Source organism: Mastomys coucha, unplaced genomic scaffold, assembly GCF_008632895.1.
Source record: "Mastomys coucha isolate ucsf_1 unplaced genomic scaffold, UCSF_Mcou_1 pScaffold6, whole genome shotgun sequence".
Lineage (NCBI taxonomy): Eukaryota > Metazoa > Chordata > Mammalia > Rodentia > Muridae > Mastomys > Mastomys coucha.
The window spans coordinates 101,127,193-101,152,192 of NW_022196912.1; the positions used below are offsets into that span (position 1 = coordinate 101,127,193).

Genomic DNA, 25,000 nt, shown 5'->3' on the forward strand with positions numbered 1-25,000 from the left:
ATATATATATATATATATTGGACTCTTTGGTTGGTGTGTTGCTGTTGTTTGAGACATTGCCTCTACATAGCCATGGCTATCCTAGAACTCACTATACAGACCAGGCTGGCCTCAAACTCACAGAGATATGTCTTGCTCCTGCCTCCAGAGTGCTGGGATTAAATGTGTGTGCTACCACAGCCAGCCCAGTTTTATGAGAAATTGCCTGGCTTTTAAAACAAAACAAACATAAAGCCCAAGTGACCAAGAGTTAAATGGTAGCTTGGGACCTCTGCCTTCAAACTCCACTTTCCTGAAACATGAAAGACATCTGGCCATCAGTATGCAGTTGGACCAGCTGGATAACAGCTGATGGTAGTGGAAAGCTCTAGGTGGGCAGAGGAGGAACCCTGTACGTAAGCCTCCTACCTCCACCTTCACCACTATCACCAATATGCAGTAAGAACAGGAAGTACCAAGATGGTGTCATAAGACACCAGACTTATTTCTTTTTTTTTCTTTTTTCTTTTTTTTTTTTTTGGTTTTTTGAGATGGGTTTCTCTGAGTAGCCTGGCTGTCCTGGAACTCACTCTGTAGACCAGGCTGGCCTCGAACTCAGAAATCCACCTGCCTCTGCCTCCCAAGTGCTGGGATTAAAGGCGTGTGCCACCACAGCCAGAGAGTTTATTCTTACAAGACACACTGAAACCCACAAAGTTCTCTCAAATACACAGGACCCTTAAAACAAACAGCCCTGGGAGGCCTGCAGGGTGGAAGAATTACTTCATTTTCCAGGTGAGGAGAAACAGTGAGTGGATATGATACAGTGAGTGGACAGGCAGCATAGAAGTGCTGTAGAGTTCAGTGACCCCAGGCATTTGAAATTCAATTAGGCCGCACAGAACCTGCCCCAAATCTCCTCCTCTTCTAGTCTTCCCTCTTCCATACCTGATCCTAGCCTGTTGGCTCAACCCCCAGATTACAGAATGAATCCATACGATTTCTGTATCCATTGCACTGCCATCGTCCAAGCCCCCGCCATCCCGCTAGGATGCTGCGATGCTCCCTAAATGTTTCCTTTGCCTTTCCCTTTACTTTCCCAGTAACCGAGGGCTTTTTTCAAGGCCACAGCACTGCACGCACATGCCCACCTTGCTTATAGCATTCAGAACACCTGGAACAAGTCTTAAAATCTTTCTACGGTCTGACACATACTTGACCAGATAGCCTCAGCTCATGGTCTTTCAGACTGTTCACTGCTGCTACAGCAAATCAAACCGGGTTCTGCCTAGAAGCCTGGGTCTTACTGTTTGTTTCTTTTGCTTAGGTCACCCTTTAGCCTAGCCTCCTGGCCTTAAAGGCTAACTCACTGTCAGGATCCCTTCCCCCACAGTGATCTCCTTTAAGTAGCCAGTGTTGGAGCTCCCAGGCATCATCACCTAGATTGTTTAGTTTTCAATGCAGTGGTCTGACACTCCTTTCTATGTCTCTGCCACCTGGATGAAAACCCCATGAGATCCGAGCTCACCTGTCTTGTTTGCTGCTGAATTCCCAGGGCCTGCCTCCGCACCAGCATTTAAGGAGAGTGGAGAACAGAGTTGAAGCTAGCAGTTGAACCCAGATCTGTGGCTCCCCCTAGTTCTCTCCTCTTCTCTTTCATGAGGCAGGTTCCTGGGATTCCTTCCAAAATGTTCCTGCTAAGAGTTTACCTACCTCTCCGCAACAGCCACTCTCGCACAGTGTCAGTGACATCAAAAGACAGCCACTCAGCGGTGCCCCTCGTGGGCAGATTCTTGCCACCTATGTAGCGCTGCTTGGCTATGTGCTCATCTGGTCGAAGTATCTGTGGGGCAGAGGAGAGAGTGAGTATCTATAGCCTGGATGGAGTACTGGAGATGGATCACAATGCCAGGTTGGTGAGGCAAGCAAGGGGAGACCAAGGACTTCTGAACACCACACTCTCTGTGCACCTCAGGGAACGCAGCCCTTAATGACAGAGGCTGGGAGGACAGACTGAGGTCTGTCAAACCCCACGCTCAGTGGATGCCAGACATGGAGGAGGAACTGGCACCTACTATATGGTTTCCAGCCAGAAGGAATACCTGGAAGAGCTCAATTCTCTGCTCTGTGCGCTTGGAGCTGGGGTTGGGCACCCGCAAGACCCGGAACTCTGCCCGGAACAGATTGGTTCCATTTTTCTCCACTGAGGACACATTGAAACGAAAAACCTTAGAGGTAATTCCTTTGGGGCAGACGGCCAGTTCATCTAGAAGGAAAAGCAATGGGGAGAGGTATTATAGTGAGTGAGTGAGGACCCCCAGAAATGGTATGCCGCCAGCAGACCCACACTAGGTGACCACAGTCCTGTCCATGGCCTTTCTAGAGGTGTAAGGCCTCAGACCTGAAGGTGGAGATGCAAGGAAGATTCTTGTTGACCCCAGATTCATCTACACTCCCAAATAAGGAGCAGGGAGACCTTGGACCCCCAGGACACATAACTGAGACTGAGCCAGTCAAGCGTAGTTGTCCCCTTTGCCCACTTTTACACATAAAATAAAATCTTACATTTTATGTGTATGTGTGTGGACCTGGGTATGTGTATGTATACCACATGTGTGCAGTGCCCACAGAGGCCAGAACAGGGTGTGGGATCCTTTGGGATGGGAGCTACAGGCAATTGTGAGCAATTGTGAGGGATGGAGCCCAGGCTTCTGGAAGAGCCTCAAGTGCTCTTAACTGCTGAGCCAGCTCTCCAGCTCTCCTCCCACTGTCTTGCTATCCCAAAGCTGCTAAGCACTCCAGACTAAATTTCTTAATTTTTCAAAAATATACATTGGTTTGTGTTTTATCCAGACCTGGCAGCACATGCTGTAATGTTAGCACTTGGGAGGCTCAAGCAGGAGGATCTTGAGTTCAAGGGCAGCCTGGTCTATGTACCAAGTTTCCAGCCAGGTTAAGTTCCCAAAACAAAACAGTCAAGCAAACAAACACAGGTTTCAAGAAGATGGCAGCTAGTTGCTTAGTTTTCTTCTAGCTAGCTGATTCATTCATGGTCTTGTTCAGTAGGTATCTACTCATTTCTCAAACACGTATAGGGCTGGAGAGGTGGCTCAGTGGTTAAGAGCACCTGCTGTTCTTCCACAGGACCTAAATTCGGTTCCCAGAACCCATGTTGGGCAGCTTGCAACCAGTTGATTGTAACTCTAGCTGCAAGGGATCTGATGCCCTCTTCTGGCCTCCTTAGGCAGGCACACACACACACACACACACACAAATAAATAATAAATCTTTTACATTTTTATTTGGCTGGTTGGTTTTGTTTTTTCAGGGTAGGGTTTCTCTGTATCCCTGGCTAGCCTGTAGAGCAGACTGGCCTCGAACTCAGAGATCCCTTGTCTCTGCCTCCCGAGCGCTGGGACTAAAGGGTGCACCACTACCATCTGGTTTTTTAAAAATTTAAACACATGTGAAATAAATACCATGAGCCAAGTGTGATGTTGATGTCAGGAAGCCACAGTCCCTGCCTGCAGATGACACATACCCAAATCACAGGACCTTTGGTGATGTAGAGGAATGGTGAGAAGAAATGAGAATGGATCAAGTGGGGACCAGTATTTAATGGAAGGAGTGGCAGCAATCTGTGTCCTGCACAAAGGTGGGGGAGGGTCTACAAAGGGATTTTACACAGAGAGACTACTGGAGTCAGAGACAGGCCAGAGAGGAAGAGAAGAGAAAGGCTCTCTTACCCTCTTGCTCTTCTCCCTTGCTCCCTCTTCCTCCCCTCCCCTTTCCCGCTCTCCTCATGTGGCCATGGCTGACCTCTGCTTCTCTATTCTTCTCTCTGTCTGCCTTTCTACAATAAATGCCTTAAAACCAAAAAATAAAAGAGAGAGAAGGAGAAAGAGAGAGAGAAAGAGAGAGAGAGAGAAGAAAGAAGGCTGAGCCATCAGGCTATAGGGACACCCGAGTGTCACACCGGGAGCCTGAACTTCATTCTGAGAGTAGGGAGCTACAGAAAGTGTTTGAGTCAGTGCAGTGGCTTAGACCTAAGCAGGGCAGCTTCTATGGTTAAGAGTTTGAACCTAGAAGAATATTTTCTTTTCAAATCCAAAGAGCTGGCTGTCATCAACTCCTCTTTAAGGGTGGGGGTCCTGGTTAGGGTCATTATTGCTATGATGAAACACTATAACCAAAAACAACTGGGAGAGAAGGTCTTGTTTGGCTTATGCTTCCACATCAATAGACTATCACCAAAGGAAGTCAGGACAGGAGCTTAAACTGGATGAGAACCTAGAGGCAGGAGCTGAGGTAGAAGCCATGGGAGGGGTGCTGCTTACTGGCTTGCTCAAGTCGCTTTCATCTTCCTTCCTTCCTTCCTTCCTTCTTTCCTTCCTTCCTTCCTCCCTCCCTCCCTCCCTTCCTTTCTACCCTCTTTCTCTCTTTCTTTCTTTCTTTTTTTCTTTTTGGTTTTTCAGGACAGGTGGTAGGGAGGTTTCTCTCTGTAGCCCTGGCTGTCCCGGAACTCTCTTTCTCTTTCTCTTTCTCTTTCTCTTTCTCTTTCTCTTTCTCTCTCTGTCTCTCTGTCTCCCTGTCTCTCTGTCTGTCTCTGTCTCTGTCTCTCTGCCTCTCTGTCTCTCTCTGTCTCTCTCTGTCTCTCTCTGTTTCTCTCTCTCTCTTTCTCTCCCTCTCTTTCCCTCTCTCCCTCTCTCCCTCTCCCTGTAGACCATGCTGGCCTTGAACTCACAGAGATCTGCCTACCAGTGCCTCTTGAGTGCCGGGATTAAAGTCATGTGCCACCATGCCCATCCAGCCTGCTTTCTTATAGAACTGAGGACCACCAGCCCAGGGATGTCACCACCTACAACGAGCAGGGCTCCCTTTCCCTATTAATCACTAGTTAAGAAAATGCCCTATTGTTGGATCTTGTGGAGGCATTTTCTCAACTGAGACTCCCTCTTCTCTGAGGACTCTAGTTTGTGTCAAGGTGACATAAAATCAACCAGCACAAAGGGTCTCTACCCTTGGTCGCTGCTTACGTCATCCCAGCGTTCTCTTTAGCCCCACCCATCAGCCAGAAGGCAGCCGACACTTTCTGCTGTTCCAAGCCAGACAAAGGAGAGCAAAAGAGTCTGTCTTCCCTGTGCTCCTGAGTCCTCTACAACGTCAAGGTCTAAGAGTATTAACTCCATAGAAATCCTTTCTACACAAAGGGTAACAACAGCCAGAACTTGAAATTCAAGCTCCTAGGCTCAGATTCCACACACTATGGATGTAGCTGGAATGAGCGAGTAAGTACCCCGAGGGGTGGGTCAGGAGTCATGGACTACCTAGGGCAGATAAGAAGCTGAAAACCAACAAGCACAATCCTGGGCTTCAGGAAAGGATGAGTGGGTGTCACTGGAAATTGCCATCTGGTGGGCCTGAGGTTAAAGGAAAATTAATGGAGCAGCTGTAGGAAACAAAAGTGTGAATACCAGCTAATGAAGCCCTGATTACTAATTGGCCTTGAAGGAACAATTACTGCCAATTAGTCTCTAAGCCAATCCAAATAGGACCAGAGAGAGGAGTCAGTGTTGACAACTCTCGTATGCATATGTAAGGAGGGCTGCTAGAGGTAGAACCCAGGGTATCTCACATACAAAACACACATTTAAAAAAAAAAAACTTTCTTTCAAGTTTTAGTTATGTGTATTAATGTGCCTGTGTGTGGGTTTGTATAGACAAGCGCAGTGCCTAAGGAGACCATGAGAGGGTATCTGATGCCCTGGAGCTAGAGTTAGAGGCGGTTGGAGCCCCCAGATGTGAGTGCTGGGAACTGAACTAGGGTCCTCTGCAAGAGCAGCATGCATTCTTAAGTGCTGAAACAGCTCCCATTTTGTAATGGAGCTACATCACCAGCAATTTCCTGTGTTCATTGACTGGTTTGTAACTCTGGCTGTGGAAAAGTCCTTGGACCTGTGATCCTCTCGGAGAATTGGCCTGGGAGGAGATGTCATCAATCTGGCCTCTGTAATAACTGTCTTGTAGGAGAGGATGAAGGGGAGTCAGGGCAGTATACACCCTGCTATAAAAAGCAGAAGAAAGTAGGAATTGGTAACTGAAGAGGAAAGGGCCAGAGTGGGGAGGAAGTGGGGGGCAGCCAAGGAAACAGGAAGAGTGATGCCCTACAGAGTCTCAGGACACCCCATGACTGTTCTCACTAGCTTCCACTTTGTCACGTACCATACCCCCATGACAGAACCTCACTCACAATGAAAATTTTAAAGTGATTTCAGAAAAAAAAAAAATACAAAGCATTTAGAAGGTGTAGGCTAAAGGAGCAAGATTCTGAGATTGGCCAGAACTGGAGAGATGGCTCAGTGTAAGAGTACCGGCTGCTCTTCCAGAGAATCTGGGTTCAATTCCCAGAGCCCACATGGTGGCTCACAACCATCTGTAAATCCAGTTCCAGGAGATCTGACACCCCCTTCTTGCCTCTGCAGTCACCAGGCATACATACAGCCATACAGGCTGCAGCCATACATACAGGCAAAACACCCATGTACCATATCAAAAAAAAAAAAAAAAAAAAAACAATTAAAAAAAAATCTGAGATCCTGGGCTGCCAAGATGGCTTTATGAGTAAAGGTGCTAGTTGCCAAGTCTGATGACCTGAGTTTGATCTCTAGGACTTACAATGGATGGAGAAGAAGATAACAGACTTCTGAAAGTTCCCATCTGGCCTCAACTCATGTGCAAGCAAACATGGGTTCAGAGCCAAGCTGGACTACGTAGTAAGACCCTTCCTCAAAGCAGACAAAAAAGCCTAAAACAGCGGAATGAAACGTGTAAAATAAATAAGCAAAATACATGATATGCCACCTTACATCGTATGTAGCTCCTCTAACAATACTCGAAATTAAAGAGAATATATGAAGTTTATCATTCTCCATCCACGTGGGGAAACACATCGGAAAAGCTAAGTGGTTTCCTATAGCTACACAAGTAATAGGGGGTAGAGGTAAGACTTGACCACACCCTATTTATTGAATCTGAGACCCTGATAGTATGTGCCTGGGTGATTACCCAGTGGAAAGATAGTAATAATTTCAGCAACAACTATGATGGGATTCCTTAAAGTGGCCTGGAATCCCAGCATTGCCATAGAGTCAATGACCAGGCTTCACTATGCTTAAGCTCTTCTCTTGACGGTCAAGAGCTGCATGCAGGGGTCATCCTTTTGAAACATTGTTTCCAACTGTTCCCACTGCTGGGAGCACAGCATGGTGATGGATGCTCCTCCATCTATTTTGCTTTAGCAAGTGAGAATAGCACAAGACTCACAAAATGCATGCACGGTATTCCTGGAGAACCCAGGAAACTGTATATGTAGTTAACTGGCTCTTAAAATGTTCCAGACAGGTGTGTCCTGGCTTGAATGCCTAATTTCTGCGGGAACCAATGGAGGAATCGTATGAGCAGGGGCCACCTGGAGAGTGTTTAAGGAGATGAACTATGACCCCACTATTCAGCAACAGACTGCACTGGGTGTATTCACAGCACTTTCCCCAAGCTTTCCAGATGTCTCCAGTATGCAGCCAGAATGGAGAAGCAAAGTTTATCATTTTCTGCGAAAGGTACCATGATTTCAAATGTTCCGGGAGCCTGAGAGAGTATTGCCTGGATGGCCTCAGACTTTACATGGATTAACCTTGAAATGAGTTAGATGTGTTGTTTAGCCAGTGTTTAAAAAGTTTTGCATTAGAAGCTTATAAACATTTTAAGTCTGTCTGTGTTACAAGTTGGGAGGTTTCACAGAAATTTCCAGATTCTCTGCTATCCTGGGAAATGATAAGATATAGTGAAGCTGGATCTACATTCCTGAATACAAAATTCAGTAAGAGCTCCATGGTAGCTTCCTCTTTCTGCAGGCCACTGGGGCTCCAGATTCTCCCACCCCAAGCCTGCCATGTACACCTCCTTTTTCTATGACCTGAAGTTCTTTGCCATGATGCCTGGCCCATGGCTGCTAGATCCATCTGCACACCAACCTACTCTCTGAAGGTGTCTGTGCTTACAACCCCTCCTAGGAAACTGTTTGCCCCGGGCTACCTCATCTTTAAGCTTATTGAAAACACAGGTCACCCAGGATCTCTCCATATTATCCTTATTCTGTGGGGAAGAGATGGAACCCAGGTGTTTTCTCTGGGCTCCCCTTGGGTAGCCAGAACCTTCCTGTTTGTATAACATTGATAGCTATGGCATATGAGTTCTTTCAATGTGGAAAATATTTTTTTTTGGAATGGCTATTTATTTTTATTTTATGTCCATTGGTGTTTTGCTTGCATATATGTATGTGTGAGGATATTGGATCCCCAGGAGCTGGAACTATAAGTGGTTGTGAGCCACCATGTGGGTGCTGGGGATTGAACCCAGGTCCTTTTGGAAGAGCAACCAGTGCTTTTATGTGATGCGCCATATCTCCAGCCACCATGGTATTCTTTCTGCTGAGGAGTCCTGAGCTTGCTTTCGCGCTTCCCTTGACTGATAAAGCTAAGAGTCCCACAAGACACAAATACACCCAAGCCAGAAGATGAACATGATACTTATGCCAGCGGTTGCATGGATGATAACAGAAGTGAAAACACAGTATATCCTTCCCCGAGCCGGAGAAAGCACCTACTCATTTCCCATGGCAACATCTTAGAGAATTAAGAGATTACTGAGTCTTGCCTCTGTCTCCTAGCAGACACCCAAGCCTGACAAATCCATTCAGTGAAATCAGTGAAAGGGAGCTGAGAGATGACCTCACATGAGGAAACGGAGGCTCTGGGGAGAAACACCACGTGGCTGAGCTTGCTTGTCCTGCTTGAGGCTGTGTAAGAAAGGAAGCCCATTCCCTGAAGCTGGCTTCAGTGAATATGTATGGCATATGAATCTCCTGCCCTGCCTCCAAGAGTCAAGCCGATACACATCCAGTCTATCCCCAAGCAGCTAGGTACCTGGGCTACAGAAGCAATACCTGCTGTCCTCTCCTGGTGAGGTTAACCTAGGATTAATCCGTGTCCCAGGCTAAGGTTCTACTAGAACCTGAAGATAAAAGGTGGCCTTAAAATGTGTGTGGCATGCCTTTGATCCCAGCACTCAAGAGGCAGAGGCAGGCTGATCTCTGTGCATTCGAAGTCAGCCTGGTCTACAGAATGAGTTCTAGGACAGCCAGGGCTACACAGAGAAACCCTGTCTCCCAAAACAAAAACAAAATCAAACAACAAAAACACTAAACAGACAAAGAAAAGTTCAGGATGGGCAGCTCAGCAGCTGCCACAGCCCTTTCTGTACATAGTGTGCCTTGTGCACCCAGGGTGAGCCACACCTGACCAGCTGCAGGGTGGGCTCAGGGTGGTGTCTGTTCAACCAACCATATCACCTGTGTCAACTGAAGAGTACCTGGGCCTGCTTCCTGATGGTAATGAGAGCCTCAGTCCCACTGAACCCTGGCTCCTCCTTAGCATTGAGAAAAATATCTTGTCCACTGTGCCAAGTTGGCACAGGCTAGACAGCTATTCCATCGCCCCCATGTCCTACCCCCTATCTCAAACTTCCCTTGATGCTAAAGCCTGGGAACTATGCAACATCTGTGTGTGGGGGGGGAGGGGTTGGGGGATGCGGCTGTCCTGGCTTTGTCTGAGGCTACACCCTTTGTACCCTAGATTTCTGCACAAACTCCACATCCACACCTATCTGTGTGGCTGTGTGCCCACATGGCTAGCTTAGTCTCAGCTCAGGGCTCTAGACAGGATGGGCCCTCGTGACTCAGAATCCCTCCTTCCTCAGACCCTCCTCCTGACCCAGGCTATGAGGGTTCCAGGGCCACTCTCTTACCCTCTCTATTCCTCAGACTTGTAACCTTCTCTGATATCTGTGGCTACTCTGACTTGCTTTGGTAGGTGACCAAGGAGTCAAGGCTTTATCCCATGTAGTCCTGGATGACTCTATAAACTGTGGTCACCAGGCAGTCCCTGAACTGACACCAGTAAGCAGACCCTAGGCAGGAAGCTCTAGGTCTACCTGGTTTTCAGGACTCCACACCAGTAGCCAGATCCTAAGAAAGGGCACTGCAACCAGTCTCAGGAAATTGCCCTGAGAACACCCGCATCATCCCTACCTCCAGTAACTACCAGTTTCTTTCTGCCTGGTGTAGACCAGCTCCCTCCTGGCTTTTGAGTCTTCCTTGAGAACCGCTCCACCCGTTGGCACTCACTCCGGTTCCTTCTCTGCAGCCAGGTTTCTTTAGCCTCCTGCTGTTTGCCCCATGGCCACTCTGACTCTGCCAGCCTCCTGGCTCCATCCAACCTTCCTACCCCTACTTGGGCACTGCCCACCTGGGAGGTGGGCCTGGGCTTAAGTCACTGGGGCACGGAGGACGCCTGCTGGCAGGAAAAGCAAACGGAGCAGCTCCCAATTCAGGCCCAGAGCTCTTTCCTGGGCTGTCAGTTTCTCAACATCTGCTAAGTCTCTTGTATTGAGGTTTTTTAAATCCCCATTCAGTAAACACACATGACTTCCACACGTGTGCAAACACACACAGGCGTCTCACCCAGAAGCTCCTCAGCTCCTCCGCAGACAGCAGCGTCCTGGGAAGAAACACTCCCAGACACAGATCCCCATCACCCCCGCAGCCATCCCTCCCTCCCACACATCCGTGGCAGATAAATGCCTCGGGCGATCCAGAACCTGGATCCTGGCCTCCAGTGTCCGTTTGCCTGGGAGGCCCCACTTTACACATATGAAGCTATCTACTGTGTAATGTAAGAGTCCACATTGCCCAAAAGTCCACGTATGTAGGAATATACATGTATTACCCTCCCCCTCCCAGCTCACGTGGATCACGTGTGTGTGTGTGTGTGTGTGTGTGTGTGTGTGTGTGTGTGTGTGTGTGTGTGTTAGACTGAAAGGCCTTGGTTGGGCTTCCAAAAGCTTGACAAACACAAATTTGAGACAGGTACTCTGTGTTTCCTGATAGCCAGGAAACTGACCCGGAGATGTGGCACAAAGAGCCAGGAAAAGCAAGGAGACTATGAAGATGCCCAGGCTCAGAAGACAGGGAGGATTTGGGGGCCAGCCAGCTCACCCCTTTACAAAGCTCATGTGCTCCCAGTGAACCTCTATGTGTTCTTACACGTAGATGTGTGAGAACATGTTTCCTTAGGTGCCAAAATACAGTTCCCAGTTACTATCCACCAAGGATGCCATAGGAGTTCCAAATGCCACTTGGCTTCAGGGCTCCTGGCCTCTTGAAACACTTGGCTCTTACCAGAATGTCTCTGTCTCTTTTTCCACCCACCTACCCAGCTGCAGCTGCAATGGCTGACCTCTGTAGTGAACCGTGGGGTGCTCTGCAGTGTAAGGGCCACCAACCCCCCCCCCCTGTGGAACTCCCTTTTTCCAGTTCATCCCCTCCAGAGCAGATACCCAGCAGGCATTTGGACTTACTGTGCTCCGCCAGCCCCTGGATCATGTCGAATTTATGGATCTCTTTGGCATAGTACTCCGACTCTGAGGTTTCCTGAGTGCAGCCTTCCTCCCTCTCCCCATGCATCTCTTCCAGCAACTCCCGGGTGCTGTTGTAAAGTGCCAGGACCTGATAGGGGACGTGGGTCATCACCGATGGTTCAGGGGGGCTGGTGAGCCTGAGCTTGCTCAAGATCTGTCCCCTAATGGCTTCCACCCTCTTCTTCTTGATGTGGCTGAAGTCCAAGGTGGTGCAAGTGGACAGAGAGAGGCTGACTGTGGCCAAGTTCAGCAGGGCCAGGACCACCAGAGCCCTTTGCAAGTGCATCTTCATGTGTGAGCCCAGGAACGAGGCCAGGGGACTGGGGAGGCCTGGCAAGGAGGAGACCCCAGTAGAAAGGGGGAGGAAAACCAGGCGTCCTCCCCAGATCCCAAAGACTGAGGCTTGGCAAGAGGGTGCATGAACTCACTGCGCTGTGTGAGCTTCAGGACTCCCAGGAAGCGCTGGCAACCCTGGGCCGAAGTAGCGGACTGTGTGCCGTGGTGTAGCGCTGGGATTCTTGTCCATATGTCTAAACAGGTTCTGCCGGGCTCTGACTCCCAGCAGGCCAGGTGGAGGGCAAGCCGAGGGTTGGGAGGGGTGGCAAGGCAGCTGGGAGTGGGAAGAGAGCTGGAGTTTTTCCTTAGGTAAAAATAAATAGAGCGGATATCTGATATGGCCAAACGCTGCTTGGCGAGGAGAAAGTGAGTATTTTAAAGAAAGTGCAGAAGAGCCATGGCTGGGTCCCAAAAATCAAGCTCTTTGCCTTGCCCTGAAGGGAAGAATAAGAAAGGCGAAATGGAAAAGAGAAGGAAAAAAAAATGTTTTAAAAAAAATCACCAGTGGGTATGTGGGGAGAGGCAAGGCTGGGCAGCGGCAGGCCTAGCTAAAGGTGAGGGCAGTGCAGGACACACTTGTCTCTGGAGCGCTCCATTCATGCTTTCCCTTTTGTTTACACTTCCTCGGGGGCTTTCTAAATGACTCTGTTCACGCTGCCTCTCCTCTTCATTGGCTGGGATGAGGAATTATGTACAACTGGCACGCTGGGAGGGCAGGCCTCTTGGAGACAGCTCAGATAATCCACTTGGACCCACGGTCACCAGTATCTCAGCTTGTCTTCTCTCTCGGCCATGGCTCTTCTGTCCCTTGCTTCTCTTTAGGAATTTAAAAAAAAAAAATCAAAAGGAAAAGAAAATAGAAGCCGATTCACCGCAGCTGACTCCGGAAAGCGTTATTCCTTCCTCCGCAAGGCTCTTCCCGTGCGCGTCTCGCCTCTCTGTGGCTCAGCCCCCTACACTCGGCCCTCTCCTTCCCTCCCTTTCTCTCTCCCCTTCTCTCTCCCTCTCCTCTCTCTCCTCTCTCTCTCTCTCTCTCTCTCTCTCTCTCTCTCTCTCTCTCTCTCTCTCTCTCTCTCTCTCTCTCTCTCTCTCTCTCTCTCTCTCTCTCTCTCTCTCTCTCTCTCTCTCTCTCTCTTTCTCACACACATGCACACACACTGCTTTCTCTATTTCTCTCTGCTGAAATTTTATACCTCCCTCCCATGACGTATCGGCCTGGGGTGGGGGAGGGAAGGAGGGAGGGACCAGCGCACACAGCCTCTCTCGCTGCACGGTTTTAATGTTTTAAACAGGCACAGGAAAAGCCGAGCCCATTTGAAAAATACTTTGTGAGTCCTCTGGTTCGACGTGGTAACTGAACTTTTTTTTCTCCTCCTCTTGGAGTCATTCCTGCTACACGTTGGCTGTTTTTCTGGAAAGTTACTCCCGAGCCCCCTCCCTCCTGCTACCCCGGCCCCTCTGCGCTGGGGCCAGCTGTCAGTCCACGCTCCCCGCCCCGCTCTCTCGCCTCCCCCGCGTCCCCGATCGCCCTCGGACAGGCCGAGGACACACGCTAGGTTTACTAGGGGAGCAGGGCCGGGCGGCCGGGCCACTCTCTCCAGGCCCCAGGGTGGAACCGGGCTCGGCCGCGATCCTGGCAGCGCTTCTTCATTGACCATCCCGAGCTGTGAGGCTGCTGCGGGGGTAAAGGAGACGGCGCTTTCTGGAAGGCCGAGGGTGCCCTCTGGCGAGGCAGGGCCGCCAGTGACAGAGACTCGGAGGCTGGGGACCGCAGGAACCACCAGACTCCGCGATCGTGTCCCCGGTCCCACGCGTGAGCTAGGGCTGCTCCCCTCCCGTCTGATTGAGCACCTGGAGGGTTTCTAGGTCTTTCCTCACCTTGAGCAGCTTAAGTTAGGCCAGACCCAGGCCGAGCTGCTCACGGTCTTCCTATAAGTGCCCTCTTCCCAAGTCTCCTGGATCCTTTCTAAGAGGCCTGGTTCGGAAGTCTCAACTGAAGAGATGTCAGTGCATTATTATTTTACAATTGAAGAAACTGAGAATATCCCCCCCCCCAAGGCCACAATGCATGTGGGCGATGGAGATGTCAGTCACAGGCTGTTTAATCTGGAAAGGCATTGTTTTAACTTGCACGACTATGAGATCTAGGTGTTGAAAAACCTTAAAAGAGAGCTCTTGGGCACACAGCTCTGAGGTGTCAATACCATTGTTTCAACCCAGTCCACCATGGCCGCTCTGCTGTTTGCTTCTGGAATTTGTGAAATCGATTTTTCAAAAAGAAAAGGTGAAAGGGAAGTTTTCTTTTCTTTCCTTTTCTTTTCTCTTCTCTTCTCTTCTTTTTGTATAAGTGTGTTTCAGTGTGTGTGTGTGTGTGTTCTTATGTGGACATGTGAACTTGTGTGTGGGTACCCTTGGAAGCCCAGATAAAGGCAGCCATTCCTCTGGAGTTGGAGTTACAGAAGGTTTCGAGCCACCCAGGGTAGATGCCTGGAATCCAGCCCCGGTCTTCTGCAAGAGTAGTGTGTGTGCTCTTAATTGCTGGCCCATCTCTCCACCCTGAGGGAGAGCCTTGGTGTTTGTTACATGCCCTGAGCTGTTCTAAGTGCTGAGGCTAGTCATCCTACAGCTTTTAAGGAATTTGCATTTCAGGATGGGGAGAATGGCAAACCAGTAAGGACATATGTAAATTTGTGGGGGGTGGGACGGGGAGGAGGAGGAGGACAGTGACCCTTTGGAGGAGTCACGTTGAAGTTTAAAATGGATGATCCCAGAGCCTGAGGCTCTTGGGCTAACTCTTTACAACATGGGAGGCAGAGCTATTGAAGGAAGACTTTTCTGGGCTGTATACCATCTCTCTCACTCCCGTGTCTTGACAGCAGCTATGTTTTTAAACTCACTTCTCAAATGATTCAAGTAGTTTGCCAGCCCCTGCTTGCTGAGGATTCTCTATGCCCAGGGTGAGTACCATTCACCCTTTGTTTTCTCAGAGTTGGGGTGGAAGTGGGTGGGATTTTACAAGAAGTTGAAAAATCCAAACATTAATCCCTTTCTGGCTTGGCCGGTGCCAAGGCAGAAGGAACAGGGAGTAGTTGGTGCGTATATGGAAGCTGGCTTAGATTTTTGGCAGTGATTGCTTTATCTGATTAAAAATCTAACAAAATATTCTCACCGAGAAACCAGGAAGGATCTCAGAAGAAATCGCTGAAGGTCGTTCCAAGAGAGGAAACTAAGGTCAAGCAAGGCTAGGCTGAGAAATCAATTCCTCTAAGTCACAGGCCAGTGTCATTGGGTATGAAGATGCCTGGTCTTACTCACTAAGAGGGAGATTGAGACCTTGAGTTGAGTGTCACTTGCTGGGCACTTCAGCAATGTTTGTCATTAAGCTTTAAGGATAGCCCTTCCAATGTTTTTTTTGTTTTGTTTTGTTTTGTTTTGTTTTTTAAACTGTGGTGATCCACATTCCATTTTTGGTGGGTCCCAGTGACCAATGCCAAGACTTGGCCAAAGATGTTGACTTAGGGATCTTATGTGGAATGAATCAATGAAGACTCAACCTGATTACCCCTCCTAGGCTGGGAACCCATGGGCTATCTCTTTCTGTAGACCTGGGAGGATGGCTGGCAACCACTACATACTGGAAACCACTGTGGTAACACATGGAGTTTCCATGGCTGGCCCAACACCTAGGACCGGAGTTATTTACTTCAAGCTATCAGTCTTGCTGATTAGAGGAGTCATTGCTACTCACTTTGTGGGATTGCTTAGATTAAGTAAGAACCCCAGTACTATACCTTCTTATTTCTCTTGATAAAGGAGTCTCATTATGTTGCCAAAACTGGAGTCCGTTCAGTTCCTAGGCGTAAGTAATCCACTAGCTTCATCATTCTAAGTAGCAGGTTGGGATTGTGGCCCCTCTCACCATGCTTGGCTAGGTTTATACTTTTGAAAGTGACTAGTACTTGAGTATTGGATACTTTAATCTGGCTTCTATATGCACTTTGTTTTCAAAGACAGAAGTTCATGTAACCTAACCCCACCTCCCAAATTCACTATACAGCTGAGGATGATATTGAACTAAAAAGTTCCCATCTCTAACCTCCCAAGTGTTGGAATTACTGGCATGCATCACCGCGTGTGACTACTTTCAATAAACTTCCTGAAGGCAGAAATCACATACACCGCCTTTTTTGCAAGTCATTGTAAATTTTGTAAACTATTTATTACATTAGTGCTCATCTGTCAAATGGAAACAACATCGCACATCTATCCTTGAACAGTAATTCCGAAGACCTTTGTACATTGTGACTGTGAGGGCTCAGAATAATCACCGAGAGCAGTTCTTCCACTCACAATTGTGTTTAATCAGAGTTGCAAATGTAGGCAGTCCCCAGAGCTAACCTCTCTGGAGCATCCTTAGAGGATCTTGCTATCTGGAGATCTGTTTTATTTTCTCCGAGGTCAAGCAAAGTTGGTGTAGGAAAGATCTGAATTTCAACTGCAAGGTGACACACAGGACCTAGAAACTGTGAGGCGGACTCTTTAAATACTGGGATGGAAGGGCGGGGTCGTTGTTAGGGATGCGGCGGAGACGCCTGTTTCCAGGAAGTGACATCAGCGGCCGCGGCGATGGAGGATTTACTGGACCTGGGCGAGGAGAAACGTCGCAGCTCGGCCACCTCAGTGAGGAGCGATGCTGGGGGCTAGGGTCCAGTTCGGCGGGTGGGACAAATGGCCCGGCTCTCTGAGAAGCCCGGAGTCTGGACAAACCCGGGCCCAACCGCCTGAGTGCGAATCCCAACTTAACGGAGGGTCTGCCCCCGCCCCGACCACGCCTGCTCCCGCCCTGGAGTTTTCTCCCGGGAAGTCCAGTTCCGGAAGTTCTGAAAGAGGCTGGGAAGAGAGCTGCCTGGAGACGTCTTTTCCTCATGTTCTCTGTAATCTCTGCTCCTCCAGGATTGGAAATCAATACTCCAATTTATTATGTGTGTGGCGGGGGGAGAAAGTAACTAGGTAACAGAACTGTTGATGGGCTAGAATACAGCTAGCTTCACTTCCATGCTCGTAGAATGCAGGTGAAGTGGGGTAATTCGTGGAAAGCTTTTGCTGCAGTTCCTGACCTTCGCTGTTGTTTCCTCCCAGCCTGTGTCCGGCCTTCAGCCAGTAGATAATAGAACTTGATTAAAGACCTACATTCAATGTTTTCTTACTGGTCCCCACCAGGTCTCGATAACCTTTAGAATTGGTTGAGATCACTGAAGGATTGGGCCACCTGGCAAATCCTTAGTTTCTGATGTAAAACCTCAGGTGTTTTGAAAGGCCTTGGCACCATCTTATGCCCTGCAAGGTGTTAGAGAGGCACTTGTTGGAGGGAGATAAAAGGGGCAGACGCTAATTGGTTGAGAATGGAGCAGGGTTTTTAAACCCTGCTAAGGATATTAGGCCACCAGGTCTTTCTGACACACTAAACTTTTTGGTACCCCCGGGATGTGAATGTAGTGACTTTTTTCTATTCTTTCCACAAATACGTAGTGAGCCCTACTGTGTATCAGGCGCTATTCTAGGCACTAGAGAGATAGATAGCACAGAACAGACCATCACTGGCCTTTGCCCTAGTTGAGGGGAGAAGGACAATAAAAAGACTGCCCTTAAAAAAAAATACATGATCTCAGATTTTCTATGTTGTCAATTTGCAGGGTCTCCAAATAGCCTCAAACTTTAACGGCTGTTAGAGAAGTCACTTGTCTCCAGCATTTACACACAGAATCATTAATTTTTGTTTAGGGTAACTACTGTAGGATCAGATACTTGGAGAAACAAAAGAGGGTACCTTTCTTTTTCTTTCCTTTTATTTTATTTTTTAAAGATTTATTTATTTTGTGTATCTGAGTACACTGTAGCTGTCTTCAGACACACCAGAAGAGGGCATCAGATCCCGCTACAGATGGCTGTGAGCCACCATGTGGTTGCTGGGAACTGAACTCAGGACCTCTGGAAGAGCAGTCAGTGCTCTTAACCACTGAGCCATCTCTCCAGTCCAAGAGGGTGCCTTTGTAGAGGAGGACATGAGCTGTATGAGAAAAATTGGTTCCCATCACCCCTTGAAACTTGAAAAGATTGGCATTGTGACTGGAAAGGTTGATGACTGCAATTGGATGCCCAGATTCCATTTGAGTGGTGTTTGTTTGTTTGTTTTAATGGGAGGGCTCCTAAAAACCTTGTCTCCCTTCTTAGAGCACTTAGCATCGAGTTTTCAGTGGGCTGCCATGGGATATGAGATGAACACGGGATTTTAATTTGAACGAAGACTTTGCCACTTACTCACTTTCCTGGGCCCTGGTTTCCATTTTTATAAAATGGCCTTGGTCTCATTCTTTGTCCATACCATCTTGAGACTGGAACACAGCGGTGGTAATGAGACCTGAAGATGCTGGGCTGATGCAGACTTTGTTTTGTTAAGTACATGATGGCACAGACTCTTCTTCGTACCCACTTGTGTGTCTCAGAGTTTTCTTTTGTTCTGGGGAATGTTGGAGACACAGCCCCTACTTACTTGGAGTGGGGCCTGGGGACACCTGCACATGTTTCATCTGTTGACTCAGAATCCCAAGGTGCTTGCTCTTAGTGCTGTCTCAGCATTCCTGTGGTGGGGCTCCCTCCGTGCCTGTAGATGCCAATCTAACCAGCAGAGCAAGAGGTGTCTGGATTACTCAACTGCCATAGAATTGAGGAATTCTCTCTCAAAGCCTGTCTGTTAGTGGTCTCAAGTCCTGGCTGGGAATGTGGGAGCCTTTACCACCTGCTCTGAGCTGTACGGCTTGAGGTCTCTGCCCAGGCTAGCTGCATTTCTAACTATGTGTCCTGGACAGAATAGTGACTTTGCTTTTGCTGTAACTGTGTCTGGTGAAAATCTCATGATCATTAATAACCTGTGTGTTTCCTATTTACCAAATAGAACTTGGGTCCTTTCTCAGTAGGGTTTAGAGAATTCTCTATATCCATGTGACATATTCATATATATCATATATATATTCCTATGACATATATATGTTACTTGAATCCTGATCTCTGCCATGCCATAAAACTCCAGTCCTGGCTTACTGTATGTCATACCCACAGGGCCTCAAATGACACTGGATCAGCTGTACTCTTCGTCTCTCCTTTCAGGGGGCCAAGATGGGACGCCGGGCTCAACAGGAGTCGACTCAGGCTGAGAATTACTTCAACAGCAAGAATTCTTCATTGACTCAGACTGGAGAGGTGAGTGCTACCGAGACAGGAAACAGGAAGTTGTGGACAAATGCTCTATAAGAGTAAATGAACCCTTTATGAGCAGGGTTGTGGTAGTCTATATTTGTTTGGAATGCCAGCCTTTCCACGTATCTTGATTTGGAAGTTCCCTTTGAGGACATTTGTCCTACTGGGAACATCTTCCTTTTGAGAGCATACTGGCTTCTGGACAATTTTTTTCTCATATTCATAGCGTACAATTTTTATTTTTATTTTTTTTTAAAGACAGGGTCTCAAGTAGCCCAGGCTGGTACTCACTGTGTAGCTGAATTACTGACTCTCCTGCCTCCATCTCATGAGTGCCTGCCTCATTGTTTGCAGGTACTGGGATCAGGCTTAGGACTTTGTGCATGCTAGGTGAGCACTCCATCACCTGAGTACACCCTCAGCTCTTCAGAGCTTTGTATGCCATCTGAAGCCAGGCACTGGGACGCTGCCCAGGAAGGCGCCCTGGCACTGAAAGGTCGGATCACACAGCTGGAGGTTTGCTGCAAGCAGAGACTACTGTCTCCTCCAGTTCCCGGCAGGAAGGGGCCTGGGCTGCTTCTGCCTTCTGGAAGCTTTCCAAAGAGGCCTCAACCTTAGGGGAATGATCCGGCTTGCTTGTGAAGGGTGGGAAATCCATGGACAGTATTCTTTACCAGTGAGGTTCACTCAGCCCTCTTCCTTTGGCAGTCTTTGCCTTTTCAGAGTCTCCCTGACCTCTGTAGGCTGTTGTCCTGGGGCTGCCACTTCCTGCTTTTGCAGCACCCACCTGCCTTAGGGCAGGCCGGGTTATTTGCTGACTGTAGTCTTCCACGTTTCCCTACTCCACTAGAAGTGAGTCACCAGACAGTAGGCAAGCTGGCTTCTTGGCAGCTAACTCAACAGTTCACAGTGACTGAGAAAGCGGGTTCTGAGAAGCCTGGCAGACTATGCAGGGGCACATAAAACAGACACACTGTATTCATGGATCACGTAACTGGGCATCAGAAACCAGGTCCTGGTTTTCTTAAGCTCCTTATGTGGCCCTGTCCACGTGTCTTTCATTTTTCCCTCTTGCTGTAGAAGGGTGAGCGTAAGGAGTTATTATTGTAACCTCAATGCCAGCATATAAAATCTGGCAGCTGATCCTTCCCTCATCAGCAGGAAGACCCTCGGGAGGGAGGATAGTGGGCCTGCAGATCACATGACCACTGTAAAGGGATAACTGGTACCTCATCAGAGCTGGCCGGTGCTGGTGGGATACAGATCAGCACGGCCTGGTCTTCTAAGAAATGCTGACAGTCTGTGTGTGCAGGCATGTGTGTGTGTGTGTGTGTGTGTGTGTGTATAATACACAACTGTTGCTGACTCTGATTCTCCCCATCTTTCCTGAGAGGTCCCCCTGGAAGCAGGGTGCACAGCAGGATTCTGGGATGCCACCCTCCCCTTCCTGTGTCAGTGGGGCTTGAAGCTGCCTGGGCAGCCTCCCATAGGACCAGTTACTTGCCAGGTTGTGTGAGACTTTTTAGCTGATTCTTTCTAAAATTAGACCCAGGACTTGTGCTCATTCGCACCCAGTTCTGAGCACCCTACTTGACATGTTTTATTTTTCTCTCCTCATTAGCTTTATTCAGCAGAGCTTTATCCCTAAAAATGTAAGTGTGGTACCTGGGAACTGTCAAGCCGCTGTTACTGTAGAGTTATGTAGGAATTAGTTTTGAATAAATAGTTATTTTAACATGAGGCGGTGGAGTTGGGAACGGGGTTGGGAGGGGAGGAAGCAGGGAGACACAGGGCTTGCCACTGCCTCTTCTAATTGTTTGGATCTTAAATCCGCTAATCTCCGGAATCCTCCATTTTGTCATTTGTCAAATGGTAACTGAGGTACCATTAGATGAATGGGAGGATCAAGTGAGCTCTGCGCCTAAGCACTCTCAAAGGCACTGTGGAGCTCCGGCTCATTTGGCACGTCATGGGCGGATGAGTCTTTGCTCTCTGCTGGTCCTGTTGAAGGGGTGCAGTGGGGTGGTTAGGCCTCCTGTGGTGGCACAAGCTGCCATCCATGCCTTGGCTCCTTCTACCATGGGTCCTGGGGAGTGAACTCAGCTCCTAGGCCTGTAGAGCAAACACTTTATCTACAGAGGCTTCTTGCTAGTGCTGTAGTTACATACACTTAAACTTTAAAAAAAAATTGGTTAATACTTACAAAATTGAGAAACCTGATATAAAAGCTGGGATTTGGGGGTTCCCTGGAAAATCAGAAGCCCTTCCCAGTGAGACCAGTGGGCTGGCATTTCTGTGTGGCAGGAGTTGGCCAGCTTACTGGTGCTGGCTTTTTACGGGTGCCCAGGCCTGTTCAGTTCATTGCCATTTGTCTGCCTGTCTTTCTACGTGCAGTGCTGGGGATGGAACCCAGGGCTTTGCATGTGTTTGACAAGTGCTTTACCACTGAGCAATACCCCAGCTCTTTCTCTCTCTCCTTCCTTCCTTTTTTTCTTCTTCCTTTCTCTTTTCTTTTCCCTCCTTCCTTCTTTCCTTCCTCCCCTTCTTTCCTCCTTCCTTCCTTCCTTCCTTCCTTCCTTCCTTTCTTTCAATAAAATGGTCTCACTGACTTGCCCAGGATGACCTTGAACTTGCCATTCTCTTGCTTTAGCCTCTGACTAACTAGAATTACAGGCATGTAATTTCAGCTCTTGTATCCACTGCTGCTGCTTTCTCCTCCTCCTCCTCTCTTCTTCTTTCATTTGGCACAGTCCTGGCTGTCTTGAAACTCACTTTGTAGACCAGGCTAGCCTGGAACTCAGAGCTGACTGCTTCTGTCTCCTGATGCTGGGATTAAAGGAGTGCACCACCACGCCCCGACACTTTTTACTTTTTGTTTGCCGGCTTATTTGTTTTTGAGACAGTTTTGCTTTGAAGCTCAGGTTGGCCTCAAACTTACATGGCCTTTCTGTCTCAGCCTCTTGAGAGCTGGGATTGCAGGCATTGCCTCTGTACCTGGCCACATCTCACTTCAATGCCCTTGCAGACTTTCTTGGTCTGCATGGTGCCCATTTCCTCCTGAGTTTGTTAGCACTGAATTTGGCTACATGCAACTATGCTGTCCTCTGGCCTGAGGAGTTTGGTGGAGGACCGAGAGGTGGACTGAGGGGATGTGGTCCCTGGGCGCTGTCCTGTATCACCCGAGTTTCCTGCTGTGCTGTGTGAAGCTTGTGGCTTTAGTTCTCACGGTTTCCAGCTGACAGTTGTTCAGGGGTCAGATCTGCAGTCCAGCAGGAAGAGTCCAGGGCGTGTCCCCTGGCTGTCCCCTTTGATCAGGAAACAAGCCAGAGAACCCAGGGAGTATATGACTAGCTGCATTTGGTCAGCACACAGTTTTACAACCGTCCTAGTTTTCAAGAGAGCTTTATTTTCACTTTATTTTTTTGGTTTTTCAAGATAGGGTTTCTCTCTGTAGGCCTGGCTGTCCTGGAAACTCAATCTGTAGACCAGGCTGGCCTTGAACTCACAAAGATCTACCTGTCTCTGATTTCTGAATGTTGGGATTAAAGGCATTCACTGCTACTGCCTGACTCCCAGCGCTTTTGATACACTCAGAATTGGGTCTTATAGCAACCACTCAGAGTTTTAGGGGAGTTTTTATCTGGGACATTGGTGTTTCTTGGTAAGTGGGGACGAATGGCCATGGAGTAGGCTGTTTCGCGCTAATGTGATGGTGCTGGGAGCCAACTCAGCCATTAAGATGCTCATCATGAATATTAGTTACTCTACTGTTCTCGTGATAAATCTTGATGACCAAAGCAACTTATGGAGGAAGGGTTTATTTGGGGCTTTATGGATTGAGAGGCAACAGGGCTGGAGCAGCAGCTGAGTTCACATTAAAAAACTTGTTTTTGAGACTATAATTACATAATTTCCCCCTTCCTTTTCTCTCTCCAGATTCTTCCACATATGCCCTGCCCCCTTCCTCAGGGTCTCACATCCTGAGGAGGCAAAAAAAAGGGGAGGGAGATGACTTGAGTCTTTTGCAGCCTCAAAGCCCATCCCCCATGACCCAGCTCCTGATTCTTCCCAAACATTCCACCAGCTGAGGGCCAGGCATTCAAACATAAGAATCTGTGGTGGCCATTCATTTTCAGGCAGTCACACGTGTAAGCATGAGATCTGTTAGATCCCCTGCACCCACATAAAAGTCTGGTTCAGTGGTGCTGTAACCCCAACACTAGAAGGTGGAGACAGGAGGGTCCCTGGGACTTCCTGGCAATCGATGAGCCAACCAGTGAGCTCAGGGTTCAGTGAGAGGCCCTGTCTCCAAAACTAAGGTCGGAAGCAGGTCAGGAATTGTGCCTGACATCAGCATTTGGTCTCCATGATCATATAGAGACAGATACACACACATACATACAGATGGGAGATGCCAATACAAAGTAGATTGATGGTAAAAATTAGAAGATTTTGATACAAAGTAACTTGATGTTAAAAATTAGACTTTTTAGCTGGGTGTTGGTGGTGCACGTGCATGCCTTTATTCCCAGGATGGATTTAGGAGGCAGAGGCAGGCAGATCTCAGAAAGTTCGAAGCCAGCCTGGTCTACAGAATAAGTTCTAGGACAGCCAGGGCTATACAGAGAAAGCCTGTTTCAAAAAGCCAAAAAAAAAAAAAAATTAGAATTTACACAAAAATTTTAAATAGACTGGGATAAGAAAGGAAAAAATTCTATTTTTGGTTAACTCCCTTCCCTACATTCCTCTCCAGCTCTTATAGTTGTGTGGTATTCCATGAAAACACTACTGTCCTGTGTTCCAAGGTGCCTAAGTGAGGTGCTGGGTGAAGTCTCCCCCCCCACCCCACCCCCCCACCCCCGGCCATCTTCTCCCTGCCTTTTTGGTCACTATTTAGGGGCTTTCTCCCTATAAAGTACAGGTAGCTCCACCCAAGTGCTGGAACCCAGGCCCACGTAGAGAGAGGTCATTCTTCAGATTTCAGAGAACATCCAGCTGCCTGGTTTTCTAGACTGTGCAGAAAGAGTTGGGATTGCACTATGTTTTCTGTGTCTGACTGTCTGTCTGACTTTGTGTGTGATGTTTGTATGGACTTGTTGACATGAGCTTTTGTGTGCCAGAGGTTGATGCCGATCGTGATCGCGTGTCTTCCCCGATCACTCTCCAGTCTTGTGTTTTGGGACATGGTCTCTTGCTAAACTCTTGCTGGGGCTGCCTGGCCAGTAAACCCCAGGGATCTATGGGTCTCCCCTGACTTCCTCACCCCCCTGAGGTTTACTGATGTGAGCCATGCCACTGACTTTTATGTGGGTTCTGGCTGGGGATTGAACATGGGTCCTCATGCCCATGTGGCAGGCACTTACTTTTCCAAGCTAGCCTGCGCGGCCCCAAAACTTGTGCCTGCTTTTTTAGGGCTGCCGTGAAGATCAAATTGGGCAGTGCAAGCATAGTAGGAATGTAGCATCTAGCAATGGAACCTCCGAGAAGTGTGGAGCCCTGAGAAGAACCAGGACCATTGTGGGGGGGGGGGGAGAGGGAGAAGGAGAGAGGGAGAGACAGACAGACAGACAGGCAGGCAGGCAGACAGACAGACAGACAGAGACTGGTCACAAATCAGACTTGGATCAGGTGTGTTGTTAGTTCAGTTAGCAAATCAGAAATTTAAATTAGGAGAGGGCTTTTCTGGAGGCCCTCTGATTCTACAGTGTGTCTGAGGAGAGGCAGCTGTGGGAGTTAGAAGTGGGTATCTCTCCCCAACGCACCATTCTTCTGATTCAAAAGATTCTTACATAACTCCCTTGAAAAAAGCCCTGGGCCATCCGGTTATGTTACACTGAGTTTGGGCAAAAGTAGTCTTTAGCAAAAAAAAAAAAAAACCCTCCAAGGCTGGTTTAGCCTC

General features: G+C 48.3%; 2 protein-coding genes across 2 annotated transcripts in view; one reads left to right on the forward strand and one right to left on the reverse strand.

Moving 5' to 3' along the window:
* The window catches only part of Tgfb3 (transforming growth factor beta 3), a 23,009-nt gene extending 10,102 nt beyond the window's left edge, over positions 1-12,907 (reverse strand). The window contains exons 1-3 of the mRNA XM_031356345.1: positions 11,452-12,907; positions 2,082-2,245; positions 1,693-1,822 (exon numbers count right to left, since the gene is read on the reverse strand). Of these exons, the coding sequence (XP_031212205.1) occupies positions 1,693-1,822; positions 2,082-2,245; positions 11,452-11,803 (646 nt within the window). The 5' untranslated portion in view covers positions 11,804-12,907. The remainder of the gene's footprint in view (positions 1-1,692; positions 1,823-2,081; positions 2,246-11,451) is intronic.
* A 3,546-nt stretch (positions 12,908-16,453) lies between these two features.
* Ift43 (intraflagellar transport 43) overlaps positions 16,454-25,000 on the forward strand; it is a 74,650-nt gene continuing 66,103 nt past the window's right edge. Inside the window, exons 1-2 of the mRNA XM_031356164.1 lie at positions 16,454-16,527; positions 19,012-19,104. Coding sequence (XP_031212024.1) covers positions 16,474-16,527; positions 19,012-19,104 — 147 coding nt within the window. The 5' untranslated portion in view covers positions 16,454-16,473. The remainder of the gene's footprint in view (positions 16,528-19,011; positions 19,105-25,000) is intronic.